We start from the raw sequence: 14,937 nt of genomic DNA on the forward strand, positions 1-14,937 counted from the left end.
GGACGCACAGGGTGACACACGAACCAATCACAGAGCTCTATTCAAAGCTGTGTGTTTGATTTGCTGCTTCACTTAAGCAAGCATGTTTGTGAATACGTGCGTTATGATTGGTTCGTGTGTCACCCTGTGCATGCACTGTGAGACCTCATAGTAAGGTTTGTGAATACGAACGTAATCTAGATCTAGCTGGAACGACCACTTAGCAATAACAAGAAACAAATCGCCAGCATGTTTCGGTGGTTACGCCCGTATTCACAAACGATGCTTGCTTAAGTGAAGCAGCAAATCGAACGCACAGCGTTGAATAGAGCTCTGTAAATGGTTCGTGTGTCACCCTGTGCGTCCACGCGCACTGTGAGACCTCATAGTAATGTTTGTGAATACGGGCGTAGATCTAGCTGGAAAGCGACCACTTAGCAATAACAAGAAACAAATCGCCATCATGTTTCGGTGGTTACGCCCGTATTCACAAACGAGTGAAGCAGCTAATCGAACGCACAGCGTTGATTAGAGCTATGATGCCCGTATTCACAAACATTACTATGAGGACTCGCAGTGCGCGTGGACGCACAGGGTGACACACGAACCAATCACAGAGCTCTATTCAACGCTATGTGTTCGATTTGCTGCTTCACTTAAGCAAGCATCGGTTGTGAATACGGGCGTTATGACTGGTTCGTGTGTCACCCTGTGCATGCACTGTGAGACCTCATAGTAAGGTTTGTGAATACGGGCGTTAATCTAGATCTAGCTGGAGCGACTAACTTAACAATAACAAGAAAAATCGCCATCATGTTTTGGTGGTTACGCCCGTTTCACAAACGATGCTTGCTTAAGTGAAGCAGCAAATCGAACGCACAGCGTTGAATAGAGCTCTGTGAATGGTTCGTGTGTCACCCTGTGCGTCCACGCGCACTGTGAGACCTCATAGTAAGGTTTGTGAATACGGGCGTTAACTAGATCTAGCTGGAACGACCACTTAGCAATAACAAGAAACAATCGCCGTCATGTTTCGATGGTTAATGTCGTAACGTCGCGAATGATTGATGAGTCGCATTGATACGAATTGGATTTACAGACGACAGAATATCAAGGTAAAAACATAACCCTCATTCTGGCGCATTCGGGTAAAAACTGAGGAAAATTATTTATGTTATTGGTAATATAGGTGTTGTTTTGCAAAGAAAATGTGTAGACTGCGAAATACTTGTACTGTACACTGACTGTTTTAAGTGTAGGTAAATGTATAGATAATATTTTTAGGTAAAAGGTAGGTAGGTATGTGATTTACATTGAAGCTAGCTGTGGTAGTGTGTCCGTATCTGCTAGGGGGAATATTTAGTTTGACGTGCTCGTCAGTTATATGTATTTGGAATCCTTTTTCTACACGTTATGGTTTACAATCTCAGATTTCTATGACTGAGTTTACAATACACTGTTGAATACTAAAACATGGTTTTCTTAAGTGGGTATTTATTCAAGTAATACTTAGTTGTTTTCTAACCGCTAAAGTAAAGCTAAGCTCTGATAAGTTGAGATAGGAACATGTTTTTTTCTCCTGAAAATTAGATAATTTTTATACTCTCACTGAACGCCAAACTAAATCACTGTACAAAGCCAGACAAAGGTAACATTAAAACCACCACAATATCTATTAACACAGGAATATTAAATATAATGTATCTTTTATTACCACAATCTCAGGTAAGTAAGGCCTGATTCCGGCCGCCGTAGCTCACACGAGCTGTTTGAATGTCAGGGGTCGAGCGATCGATGTAGCGACTGCCTACGCCCGCATCCGCATCCCTGCTATGGGGCCGAGGCATGGGCGGCAGCGAGGCTGGTTTGGATGAACGATATAAACTTTGATATAAAGCAATTAAGCAGCAGTTATTGCAAAGGTTCATCATTTAAATGAGTAGGTACTAAAACCGTAGTTAGGTAATAAAAGTTATTTTAACTTTGTCATTTGCCTTTAATCGGTTATGTTTTACGATTTATGTTAGTCGATAGCACATGCGACGATGTATATAATTTTGTTGCAAAATAGCACATAAGTTACCATCATCACCATCATTATTTATCATTTCAGGACGTCCACTGCTGAACATAGGCCTCTGATAGGTCAATGATTTCCATATTGAGGTTGGTAGCGGCCTGCATCCTGCATCCAACGCCTTTCTGCTACCTTTATGAGGTCGTCAGTCTACCTTGTAAGTGGATGCCCCGCGCTGCGTTTTCTCCAGTAAATGTTCTCTAGAAAAACTGCGGTTGCTTGGCAGGTCCAAGCGTGGCGATTTTTGAAAATTTCCCCAATTAGATGCCACCTTACCTTGAATGCTTTTGACCGTATACCCTAGCTAAGACTTATTTATTTATTTGTGGCAACCTCTTATGCCTTGAGTACTCAAGCTAAAGCCCAGCTCAAATGTAGCTGAAAGAGCGAACGGTTGTAAGCGGCGATCCGAACCTTTGCGTATGCTCGCGACCGTGCGATTAAGTGCAAACGGCCGAAGACGTATTGTACGGTTTCGACGATTTTCCATTGGACTTCGAATAAAGGGGCTTTCAATAAAAGTTTTACTCGCGGATAGGAAACTTACGCCCGTACACAAACGATGCTTGCTTAAGTGAAGCAGCAAATCGAACGCACAGCGTTGAATAGAGTTTTGTGATGGTCCGGGTGTCACCCTGTGCGTCCACGCGCGCTGTGAGACCTCATAGCAATGTTTCTGAATACAGGCGATATATTTTTACAACATATACTCCATAGTACTTGAAGTACTAGCTCTGCATACTAGTAGTCAGTACCATATTCATTCAAACAAATTAAATAAGTCCGAATAAGAATCACAACTATAAACAGGGCAGTCTAAAAGGTACTCAAAATAATCCAAACTAATATTCTTTAAAATAGTTCATAACAGTTTTCGAAGCGCCTTTAAAACTATGTTAGTAGGCCGAGACCCAGGCAGGGAAAGCACCAGGCAAAACTTAGTCTCACAAAGTACCTGCATTGTCCATTTAGTTACACACGGGAGTGCTTAAAGCTGGATTTACATTATGCAACTAGCACAATATAATTTTTACGAGTTCAGTTACATTTACGAGTACAATGCATGTGTTGATTAGATCATGTCATTAAGCATAATTAGTGATTCTAGAGTAATAGAGAGAGATTGTCATTTTATACCAACGTTCATCCGCGTTAAACTTTTTTGTAATAGATACTGTAATGCATTCCAATTATACATAGGTACCTCGAGTATCGAGTTTAAAATATCAATCACCATTATCGTCGTCGGATCATTTTTATCCACTGTACGATCTTAATTAATTTACCAAATCCACTAATGCTTTATTGGTTGATCAACTTTTAATGAGTTAAATTCCATAATCCCAATTCCCGATCCATTCACAATTTGATTACATTTATTTTAATGGCTGAAATAACTGTAAATGCGGAATTGACTTGACAACAGGAAAACGTCTCACAGTAATTTTACTTAGAAATTACTTAAATAAGTATGTCTTTTGTTTGCTTTATTTTCTGAAACGATCAAAGGAAAAAAGTTCCCATAGTAAAATATTAAAATCAACGTCAGAACTTTATTTAATTTTTGCAGTAATCGATAACAATTATGGAGGGTAGATACGTATATCTGATAATCCATTATAAACGTTTCCTCCCCATCTTTTGTGTACGAATATAGAGGTCTTAAAATAATATTCCAATAAGAGTTTCCATTTCCATATTCCATCATATTAATTAGATGGTACACTATAGTCTATCCAATATAGCTTGATTAGAATGACAGTTGTCAAACGAATGTGACTAGTGTTGGGTATGTTTCGTACGGTTCACATAGATGTATTATTATTATTATAAAACTTTATTGCACAATAAAATAGTACAAAAGGTGGACTTAATGCTATTTAAGCATTCTCAGCCAGTCGACCCCTGGGTTATGCAGAAAGCTGTGAGTGCGAAGGTAGAGGTAGAAGGGTAGAAGTTAAAATTGAAGTTAAATTTTTAATTGATATCGATAAGTTTTCGAAAAAATGATATAAAAAAATACACCCAATTTTTCTTCATATCTTTATTCATAAAAATGACAATTAAAATATTTAAAATTTATATTTAAAGACAGTAAAATTTAAAATTTATGCAGTGTTGCCAGTCGGGTCTTGTCAGAAATTACCAGAAATATAAAAAAATGTAACCTTTTTGAATAAAAAGTAACCTTCAATTCATTCATTTCATTTCATTCATTTCAACATTCTTATAGCCGTTGATGGATGTGTGTCATATAAGACAGCCCTCTACGACATGGGTGTTTTTGCTATGGCTCCGAAAATTTATAATAAAATACCTAATCATATTAAAGAGTGCACTGATATCTCAATCTTTAAACAAAAGCTATTTATATTTTTGATCAGTAACAGTTTTTACTCAGTGCATGAATTCCTACAATTTAAATAGTTTTTCTACAATTTCTTCCTTGACAACCTTGATTTAATCTAATATTGACTAATATCCGATTGACTGCCCTGCATTTATTTATTTTAATCTTACAATTAATTTAACTGACATTTATGATTTGACATTTAATTTGCTCATTATTACTTTTCTTTATTTATAATCACGCTTTAACATTTGTATGCCGACAAGGCTGATCACGGCTTGAACACATCTTTTGTTTGTACATCATACTCCTTACCTGTGTTTCACAAATAAATNGAATTTGAATTTGAATAAGACTTGTACATTATAAGTTAAAAATGATTGAATAATAAATTTCAGCGAGTGATATCCCTTTTTCTTATAGTTTTTAGGATCTGCAGAGAAGGGGGAAAGGAAGAAAAAGAAACAGAAAAAGAAGTCTGAAGATGATGATGGATATTTGTCGGATGATGTCGCAAAATACGTTGATAAATCTTACAAAAACTGTGCCTCCAGACTTAGCTATAAGGTGGGTGATTAAGTTTTGTTTATGTGTTAAACATGCTGTATAGTCTTACTATACTAGTTGACAAAATGGTACTTAATTAACTATATTGTTATGCTATTCTAGAGTATAAAACCAGGAGTGACTATTCTGGGCCGAGTGCGAAGCGCACAAGAAACTAAGCTGACAGTGTCGTTACCGGGCAACATGATGGGCTCAGTCATGGCGTGCCATGTTAGCGAGGCTTACAACAAACTGCTGGAGGCTTACGTCAATGATCAGGTAACTCGAAGTTTTATAGTTAATGGTGTTCTTAATAATGCTGTTTACTGTTGGTTTTGACCTATTCATGTCATGAGATTTTACTCAATGTCAACGTAAATTTATTTTTATTGCTTTAATTAAATGATATGTACAGATGACGGCACATCTGAACACTGTGAGATCTTATGCGAATTTGCAATAAAAATGGGTAATCTGATATGCATGTAATCGGTACATAATAGTAGATATCTGAATATCTGTGCTTTAGCTTCATGGGAGATGTTCTAAGTGTAAATTTTCCTTAACCAAGAAAGTATAGATTTCTATTTTTTTCAATTTGTTAAGGAACGTCAGCGTTTCCTCTAAATCTGTTCTATTGTTTTCGTCCAGGCTGAAAAGATACGAGAGCTGCCTGAAATGTTCCGGCCCGGGCAGTACATCGCTGTGAAAGTGTTGGAGGTGGAAGGCACTAAACTCATGCTGTCCATGATGCCGAAAGACATCTATGGGGGTCTCGCACGTGAAGATGTTCAGAAAGGTTAATATTTTTTTAGTGAAGGTAGAAGTCCTGTGAAATCTGAAATCATTTTCATCTAATTTAGTCAGATTTTAATTTTTTATTTACTGTTAATAGATAGATCATTCATTATATTAGACTAGCTTTTGCCCGCGGCTTCACGCGTGAAATTTAGAGCCACAGGTTCGCATAAATTATAGCCTATATGATAATCTGAGTTACAAATAATAATATTGTAAAGTTTCAACCAAATCCGTTTAGTAGTTTTTGCGTGAAAGAGTAACAAACATCCACACAAACTTTGACCTTTATAATATTAGTGTTGGATAGATCTTAATTTTTTTTAGAAAAAAGTTGCTGGATTATGGAATAGTGTAACTGAAGCCAATGTAATATGAAATTTATAACGTCTTAATGTCTTATTAATCAAACTATGTATAATATTGTGTGCAGGTGATCTAGTGCAAGCTGCTGTGACGTCAGAGGAAGACCATGGCTACATTATGGATATAGGCATTCCCAACACCAAGCCATTCTTGCCTAAGAGCAAACACAACCCAGAATTGGAGCTAAGTGAGTATTTCATTTAGGGCTGATTTTTCAATCGTCAGATAACTTTTAACCGAAGAATAAGTTTGACATATTGACAGTTTCAGTATGGGAAATATGTCAAAATGACAAGTTTATTCTTCAGATAAAAGTTATCAGAAGATGGAAAAATCAGCCCTTAGAAATGTATCCTTATACCATAATCCAAAAATTAACTGGAAGAGAGAAGGAGATATATTTGGAAGTTTTCTTTTTGTACCCTGTTCAATACAAATAAGGATAATTAAATTGAAGGCTCTCCTCAATTTGCAAATAATTTCATTTCAATGACCCACCAGGTGCAGGTATGGTGACGTGGTGCTCCGTGCGGTCGGTAGCTCCTGAGACCGGCATCGTCAAGCTGAGTACCGACCCGGAGACCGTGCGGCGGTCGGCGCCCTCCAGAAAGCCTGGCAAGGCGCTACTGCCCGCCACTTCAGTGCAATTCGTTGTTGACAAGGTATGTTGAATGACCCACAAGGTGCGGACGTAGTGACCCGTGCGGTCGGTAGCTCCTGAGACCGGTATCGTCAAGCTGAGTACCGACCCCGAGACAGTGCGGCGGTCGGCGCCCTCCAGAAAGCCTGGCAAAGCGCTACTGCCCGCCACTTCAGTGCACTTCGTTGTTGACAAGGTATGTTGAATGACCCACAAGGTGCGGACGTAGTGACCCGTGCGGTCGGTAGCTCCTGAGACCGGTATCGTCAAGCTGAGTACCGACCCCGAGACAGTGCGGCGGTCGGCGCCCTCCAGAAAGCCCGGTAAAGCACTGCTGCCCGCCACTTCAGTGCACTTCATTGTTGACAAGGTATGTTGAATGACCCACAAGGTGCAAGCGTAGTGACCCATGCGGTCGGTAGCTCTTGAGACCGGTATCGTCAAGCTGAGTACCGACCCGGAGACAGTGCGGCGGTCGGCGTCCTCCAGAAAGCCTGGCAAGGCGCTACTGCCCGCCACTTCGGTGCACTTCATTGTTGACAAGGTACGTTGAATGACCCACAAGGTGCGGACGTAGTGACCCGTGCGGTCGGTAGCTCCTGAGACCGGCATCGTGAAATTGAGCACCGACCCACAGTTTAAAACTAAATCTTAGTCTCCCACAAAACTAAATCTTGTCTCCCCACAGACTACCAATTTTTATGCCCATTTCACCATCAATCCCTAATTTTTAAGTGACCCCTATGAAACGTCAGAGAAAGTTCCAGAGCTACTAAAGCCTGGTCCGTGAGCACGTAGAATCCCGTCCAATGACCCCAAGCTACCCATCCCTATCGCTCGCGCGTAATTATGTTGCTGTCCCGACTGTGCGACGGGCGCCCGCAGTGAGTGTGCGAGCGCGACAGCAACATAATTACGCGCGAGCAATAGGGATGGGTAGCTTGGGGTCATTGGACGGGATTCTACGTGCTCACGGACCAGGCTTTAATACAATGCGGACCTTTGATGCGTAAGCGGAGCTTACACCTGGGCAAACATCCTAAGCCCACAAGATGTAAATCTTAAAAGCCTTAGGCTTGATTACCTTTTAGGCTGACATCGGTGACCGACGTCAGCAGCGCGCATGATACACACTAGTTCTATGTAATCATCTGCCGCTGACGACGGCGTTTCAATGCGGTGCTTCATAGAACATTGTGTTTATTCGTACGCTCGACCGATGCACGCGACCGACGTCAGCGTAGGAGGAAATCAAGTTTTAGGGGGTAAAACGGGATCCACGCGTACAAAGTCGCGGGCGGCGGTTAGTAAATAATAATACAATAAGAGCTATATTATTATGTTGCAGCCCCTTGACAACGGGCTGGAGGGCCGCGTGGGCGAGCTCACCGCCTACATCCAGCGGCAGCACCTCGACAAGGTCGCGGGGAGGAAGCCCGCCATCGGACAGAGGGTCAGTGCATTTACTTAAAAGCTAATTATTATTATTTACGTGATTGCTACCATGTACCTTAATTTTGGGTTTCGGATATTTTGACTTTCGGCACTGTTGCAAGCGCCTTGGTAGCGGCAGAGAAAGAGAAAATACAAATGAGTAGGTCATCTTCATAGAAACGCCCGAGCGCGGTTTGTATGTGAGCGCGCCATTACGTATGCGGCGCGCACGCACACACTGACAAAATTTAGCGTTTATTAGCGGTGAGGTGCCCCGAATTTTGTCAGTGTGTGCGTGCGCGCCGCATACGTATTAGCGCGCGCTCACATACAAACCGCGCTCGGTGCGTTTCTATGAAGATGACCTACTTATTTGTATTTACTCTGGTAGCGGAGTAACTGAGGAAACTTGTGGGTGAGATGTTATGGGCAGACATATCGGTCTACCCTCTTTCGCAGTCCTTTATTACGATTGCCTCCCGTTCATCAATCACTGTTCACCAACTCACTATTTTCTCTCAACTGTTCTCGACACACAACACTTACAGTTACCGACCGAAATAATAGTTTGCCCATGTCGCAAGTCCAAAATTTAAGTACTTGGTACTTAGGCCGGTAATACTCGGACAGCTCGAGCAGTTAGTCAGTGATCAACATACACGGACCGCTCTTGCAGTTAAGAGTTAACAGCTTGAAGCTGCCAGCGATAACTGCTCGAGCAGTTGGTATTAACTGCTCAACAAATCACAAGCGCGCGCGCCGTGGAATGAAGAAAGTGGGCGGAAGTAACTGCGCGAGAGCTGTTGACAGCTCGAGCAGTCAGTGTATGGCTGCGACTGCTTGACTGCACGATGAAAATTCACCGTGCTGTAGACCGCCCGAATCAGTTACAACTGCTCGAGCGGTTCGTGTATGTGCGTCCATAGAACTCTGCAGTTCACTGTGCAGTCGCAGCTTGAAGCTGTCGACCCTGACTGCTTCAAGCGGTCCGTGTATTGCCGGCCTTTCATATGTTCAATGTATGTAATTTTGACAAACGTATGCGTTGTAGATAAACGCGCGCGTGCTATACGTGATGCCGACGCGCAACACTCCGTTTCTGACTATGAAGGACATCTTCGCGACCACCTGCCCCGACCTGCAGCAGGAGCAGACGCTCAAGGAAGGGGACATCATCGAGGAAGCTCAGGTTTGTGCCTCAATTGTTACTCTATGAACAGGAAATTTCTCTGCTAAATAGAAGCACGTAGAATTTCGTCCAATGACCCCAAGCTACTCATCCTTATCGCTCGCGCGTTATTATATTGCTGTCGCGCTCGCACACTCACTGCGGCCGCCCGTCGCACAGTCGCGACAGAATATAATTGGGGTCATTGGTCGAAATTCTACGTGCTCGGCGACCGGACTTTATGTGTTTTGAATTTTTTTTTTATAAAGGATTTAAGGCATATGTTGGTTTGACCAGCCCTCAAAAGCAAAGTCTATTCACTCGCATGATGTGTGAACAAGCCATCACTTCACTCAACCACTATGCAGGGAATATAGCGATAGGCTGTTAACAGATGATGAGCCATGTAATGGTTAATTTTAGATTTCATAAGACTCGACCTGTGGGCGAGGGCCCTAAGGTGTTCAAGCGTCAAGGGGGCTACTGGTGGGGCGTCCATTAATTACGTGAGACAATTTTGGCGATTTTTCAACCCCCCCACCACCCTTGGTAAGATTTGGTGAGATTTTTCCAGACCCCCTCCCCCTCCTTACAATCTCACGTGAGATTCTAAAAACACCATAAAATATTTGCAATGTAAATCTATGCTTCGATTAGGATTTAATATAAAAAAACCGTTTCTTCTAAATTTTAAATTAAAAAAAATAAATCTAAATTTTTTTAATTTAAAATAACCCAGTTTTTTCATTCTGAATACGTGGAATTTGAGTTTTCCGCAACATGGCGAGGGTTTTTATGTTCCTGGTCAGGCTATACATACTTTGTTGTAAACAGTCAAGTCACTGGACCTGAGATGCAATAGAGAAGTTTCCAATTTTTTTCTATTGATCAAACTTGAAAAATGATGTATTTTAAAACCATTATTTTGACATTATCCAAGACCTGGCCAAATGCAAAAAGAAGAAGACTTTGACAGTGTAATTTTCGACAGTTTCGTAACCGCCTATTAATTTCCACGCGAAAATATGTAGGTAATTTAAATAATTAATTTCTCAGCTGCAGGATTTCAAAAATAACTTCACTGACTTTTTAGTTTTGGTCTATATTTTAATCCCATTCAGTGAAATATAATGTTTTCAACATCACGAAACTTCTACATTGTGTACTGTAAAGCAATCGTATTCATTTGACAGATCAAAACGCTAGATAAAATCTGTTTAACAAACCATTTGACAGAATATACCATATTATGTTTTGAACTGTCAAATGAATACGATTGCTTTACACAATTGCACCTCTGGACCATTTATGGATTAAGTGCAAGGCAAAAAAAGAAATTTTAAATATGGTTGACCTGTGCAGATGGGCGGGCGCCTTGTTGAGCAGCGTGTAGTACTGGCGGACAAACTCGCGGCCGACGCTCTGCGGGGACGGGGACGCCTCCATTACCATCGCTGTTGTTTACAATGCGCCAATACAGCCCTCTGCTATACGCTGCCCTGTAATTGCAAAATCATCATTCCTAACGGACACACATAACACCAAAATCAAAATTCGTTTATTAGTGGAACATACGTAAATTACATATTACAGGTGTTAAAAATTAAGTAGTCGGTATCACTATGTTTGGCCCAAGGTCGGCGTACAAATTTACATAACACCCCCTTATCAAATCGTTTATTAATGTAAGTAGACTTCCAAAGGCAATTATGCAGATCCCAACCCTACCACTGCTTTGGGACAGCAAGCAATATGGGCCAATGTTGAGTATTTAACCAGTATAGATAAATAATATGAAAATGAAATCATAATTAATACACCATTTTTATGGTTATTGCTGATTAATCATGAAAACTCAGAACTTTAACACTTACAAACTTGAGGCACATAGTTATAGTATAATACTATATCGTGCAACGAAATACATTTAACACACCCACAATACAATGTATGTATATTTTTTACTCATTGTAATCATATCATATTTTTCAACTAGGTAATTTTTCCCTCTAGAATTGACAGATGCTCTCAATTCATAATGCTGAATGACTGTATCATCAGCTGTGGGTCTAGACAAAGTGCACTTTTTGATCGAATCGAAAATCGAATCCCTCAAAACTCCATACAAAAAAAGGCTCTTCGACCACTTTTCGACTGGTTTGCGATTAAAATGTGCACTTTGTCTAGACCCACTGCTTACAATGGTAAATAAAATTGAAGAAATAAGCCAGTCTATGAGTTGACTGAAGTGCAAATTGACACTTTGACAGTCTTTTTGATGTAAATAATTTAGATCAATATCTACCAAATATTGCTCATAATTAAAATGAATCATTAAGTTAGCATTTAATAAATAACATAACATTAAGTTAAGAAGTGTAATTAGCAAATTATTGTAGTATTAATAAAAAATAATTACTAATGAAGCATTAGTTAATAGGTGTAATTATGTAATGTGCAAACAATGTAAAGAAAATATTATGAAATAACAAAATATATAAAAATCTTGTACCCGTTCGCGCTAATATTGCCAGTCTGTGGAATGCGCGTCAACAATTAATTAGTGATTAAACCCAATTGTCTTATATTACGCAAATACACAATTTTTACCAATATTAATAAATAAAAAATATTTTCAATATAGTTTGCTATAGTTATAGATGCTTTCCTTCGAGTGATGTCATAACTTATCGCGAACGGATAGTACCTCCTAACTACAAACAAATTACATCCATGTTATAGTAATTAGTAGTTTAAAATATAATTTCATACTAAATATCACTTTAAACCAGGTTACACTGCATGTGTCACCATTTTGTAGTAAGACTGCTAGCTATTTGACCACATTTGGTACTTATTACAGTAGAACGCCGATTATCCGAATTAATTGGGACCGGGGTCGATTCGGATAATCGAAAATTCGGATAATCGGACATAGACTGGTAATAGAGAAAAACCAACTGTCACACATAGAATAAAGTTTAATTAGTTTAACAAACAGATATATTTCTACTTGGCGTTATTGTAGAACTGCTACAATAACGCTCAGTTGAAATATATCCGAATTCAAACAAAAAAATCAAAAATTACTTGGTTTTAATTATTTATATTACGCTTAGGACCGATTCGGATAATTGGCGATTCGGTTAATCGGCGTTCGGATAATCGGCGTTCTACTGTATATTCAGGCAAATAAGTAAGTAGTCAAAGTTATTTAAGTATTTATTTTATTCTCATTTAGTTTGTACAAAACAGTTTAACAAAATGATTTACAGCAGACAAATATTGAAATGTAGATAAACATTTCAATATTTGTTTCAATATAATGGGAAAATTTGTATCAGTCTGAGCAGAGCTCAAAGATATGATTAATGGATTTAGAATTTGAATGACATTCCTAAACGAAGTCTAATTGTTTAGCAGCAGTTGCATGAATGTTGTCGTCCTTCGAGCTGTGCAATAAACAAATAAATAGTGCTGCGCTCCGAAAACCCTACGCAACTTTTTATCAACAATTTCAAACTCGATTTTGCAATCATATGAAGTGGCCGCAACCTAATTTTCGTGTTTGTAGAGCAAAAATACACACTTTACAACGGGTCGAGGTGCCCTGCAAAATAACTGGCTGGCTCGTATTGTCAAAGCACGCATGGCGACTTCACTTGGATCCTGAGACATTTTCTCGGGAGAACTTCTCAAATAATGTTTGACATTAACAACATATGTGTTAATTACTAAATACATAGCATCTTTAATAGTGTAAATATCCGAAATTTACTTTAAAATAGTATTAGATGAAGATTAACCTTTAAAAAGATATACTCCGCCGACAATAATAATATTGGTCCACGGTTGAAGTTGATCGATGTTTATGCAAACAAAACTTACCTCAGTAAATTTTAGGCATCAAAGTGGAGTAATCTGCTACAAACTATCACGAAAATCGCGTAATTTTCACTATTTTACGGACTGAAAACAGAAAAAGAGCCTACCTCACCGTTCGGATGTCAAGTTTTTTTTTAATACCTTGATGTAGTGTTGCCAACATTTTGTTTAGTTCAAGAGAAGTTATAGGATTCGTTATAAAAATAAAATGCCTAATACAAGCATTATTTTATTAATTCTCTAAGATAAAAGATTATTACATACTTATTAATTTAAGTTAATATGAAACTAGTATTTTAAAATAGGGCTACAGACTATAAACCATTTTGTTTCTTACGCTTAACCCTTTAACGCCGTAGTATTATTTGTTTATATCATTATCTACCATGTATTTTATTCTAAAATATCTGTCGAATCGAATCAGCTAGAAGAATCAATATGATCATTCGATAGTTTATGAGAGAATCAGAATCTCTTTATCTCTAGAAGAGTGCACACAAAAGTCTTTAAAAAATAAAAATGTTTTATATTTCTGATGATTTTGAATATTATTTCGGACTAAAATTATATATATTAAAAGATCACCAACAAATTGTATGGACTAATAAAGGATTAAACGAAAGCACATACAATGCACTGACTAGATAAACAAAATCTAAAACGGAAGTCAACAAAATAACTCTAAAATCAAATAATATCGATCATAGAATGATTGTATTTGCATGTATTAACTACAATGACTTGCTTGCTGACTTGTATATTGATTAATTTATCCTACTTCCTATCCTACTAATCCTACTTAATATTATAAAGGCGAAAGTTTGGATGTCTGGATTTCTGGATGTCAGGATGTCTGGATGTTTGTTACTCTTTCACGCAAAAACTACTGAACGGATTTTGATGAAACTTTACAGTATTATTGTTTTTAACCCAGAATAACAGGCTATAATTTATGACGATCTGTCACAAACTAAATTTACGCGGGTGAAGCCGCGGGCAAAAGCTAGTTAAAAATAAAACGTAAGTACAAAACAACATATTGGTATAAGGTCTCCCTCCAGCGCGTGTTTTGCCCTACACAATCGACAAAAACATGTCAACATTCAACATTTTTTTGTAGGCAATTTTGTTGAATGTTGAGATGTTTTTAGACCTGGATTTAATCTTTAATCATCTGCTCTGCCTCAGGTAGCCTCCCTTCACACCTATAGCTATGAAAGGTTTTAAATTCAATCTTATAAATCATTTTTTCCTGTTTCCAGATTATCCAAAAAGTTGAATTTAATTCGTATTTCGTTATTTTAAATTGTTTAATTTAATTAGTCATTGAGATAATATAATGTAATATTATAATTAATATTACTTCAATGGATTTAGTGACATGATGGCTGATGAGCATGATGGCCAGACGGCCACTGGTTTGGCATTGAGATGAGACGAGGCAGGAATAACAGCCCCCCTAGACAAAACGCACTTTTTTGATCGAATCGAAAATCGAATCCGTCAAATCTCCATACAAAAAAGGGGCTTTTCGACCACTTTGCGACTGGTTTGCGATTATAATTTGCACTTTGTCTAGACCCACAGGATGACGATTATCACGGAAAAAAAAACTGTTTTCTATTTAGTTAAATAAACTAAAGTATAATGTTCTGTATATATTTCTGCATATATAAAAACACTATGAAGAAATA

The 14,937-nt window shown here is 38.6% G+C and overlaps 1 protein-coding gene across 1 annotated transcript; it reads left to right on the forward strand.

Annotated features, from left to right (window-relative positions):
• Positions 1–4,799: 4,799 nt before the first annotated feature.
• Positions 4,800–9,406, forward strand: LOC114352491 (protein RRP5 homolog). Its single transcript, XM_028304118.1, has 7 exons — positions 4,800–4,973; positions 5,076–5,231; positions 5,604–5,751; positions 6,184–6,303; positions 6,618–6,778; positions 8,105–8,209; positions 9,242–9,406. Exons 2-7 carry the CDS (start codon positions 5,157–5,159, stop codon positions 9,404–9,406), a joined length of 774 nt encoding a protein of 257 aa, XP_028159919.1. The 5' UTR covers positions 4,800–4,973; positions 5,076–5,156.
• The last annotated feature ends 5,531 nt before the right edge of the window (positions 9,407–14,937 follow it).

The sequence above is a fragment of the Ostrinia furnacalis genome, unplaced genomic scaffold, assembly GCF_004193835.3.
Source record: "Ostrinia furnacalis isolate ACB-3 unplaced genomic scaffold, ASM419383v2 OfSCF0140, whole genome shotgun sequence".
NCBI classification, from domain to species: Eukaryota; Metazoa; Arthropoda; class Insecta; order Lepidoptera; family Crambidae; genus Ostrinia; species Ostrinia furnacalis.

Coding starts and splice junctions, on each gene's coding strand:
- LOC114352491 (XM_028304118.1), top strand. CDS start 5,157: ATGATGGGCTCAGTCATGGCGTGCCATGTTAGCGAGGCTTACAACAAA. Junction 5,232..5,603: donor AGGCTTACGTCAATGATCAG/GTAACTCGAAGT, acceptor GTTTTCGTCCAG/GCTGAAAAGATACGAGAGCT. Junction 6,304..6,617: donor CAACCCAGAATTGGAGCTAA/GTGAGTATTTCA, acceptor ATGACCCACCAG/GTGCAGGTATGGTGACGTGG.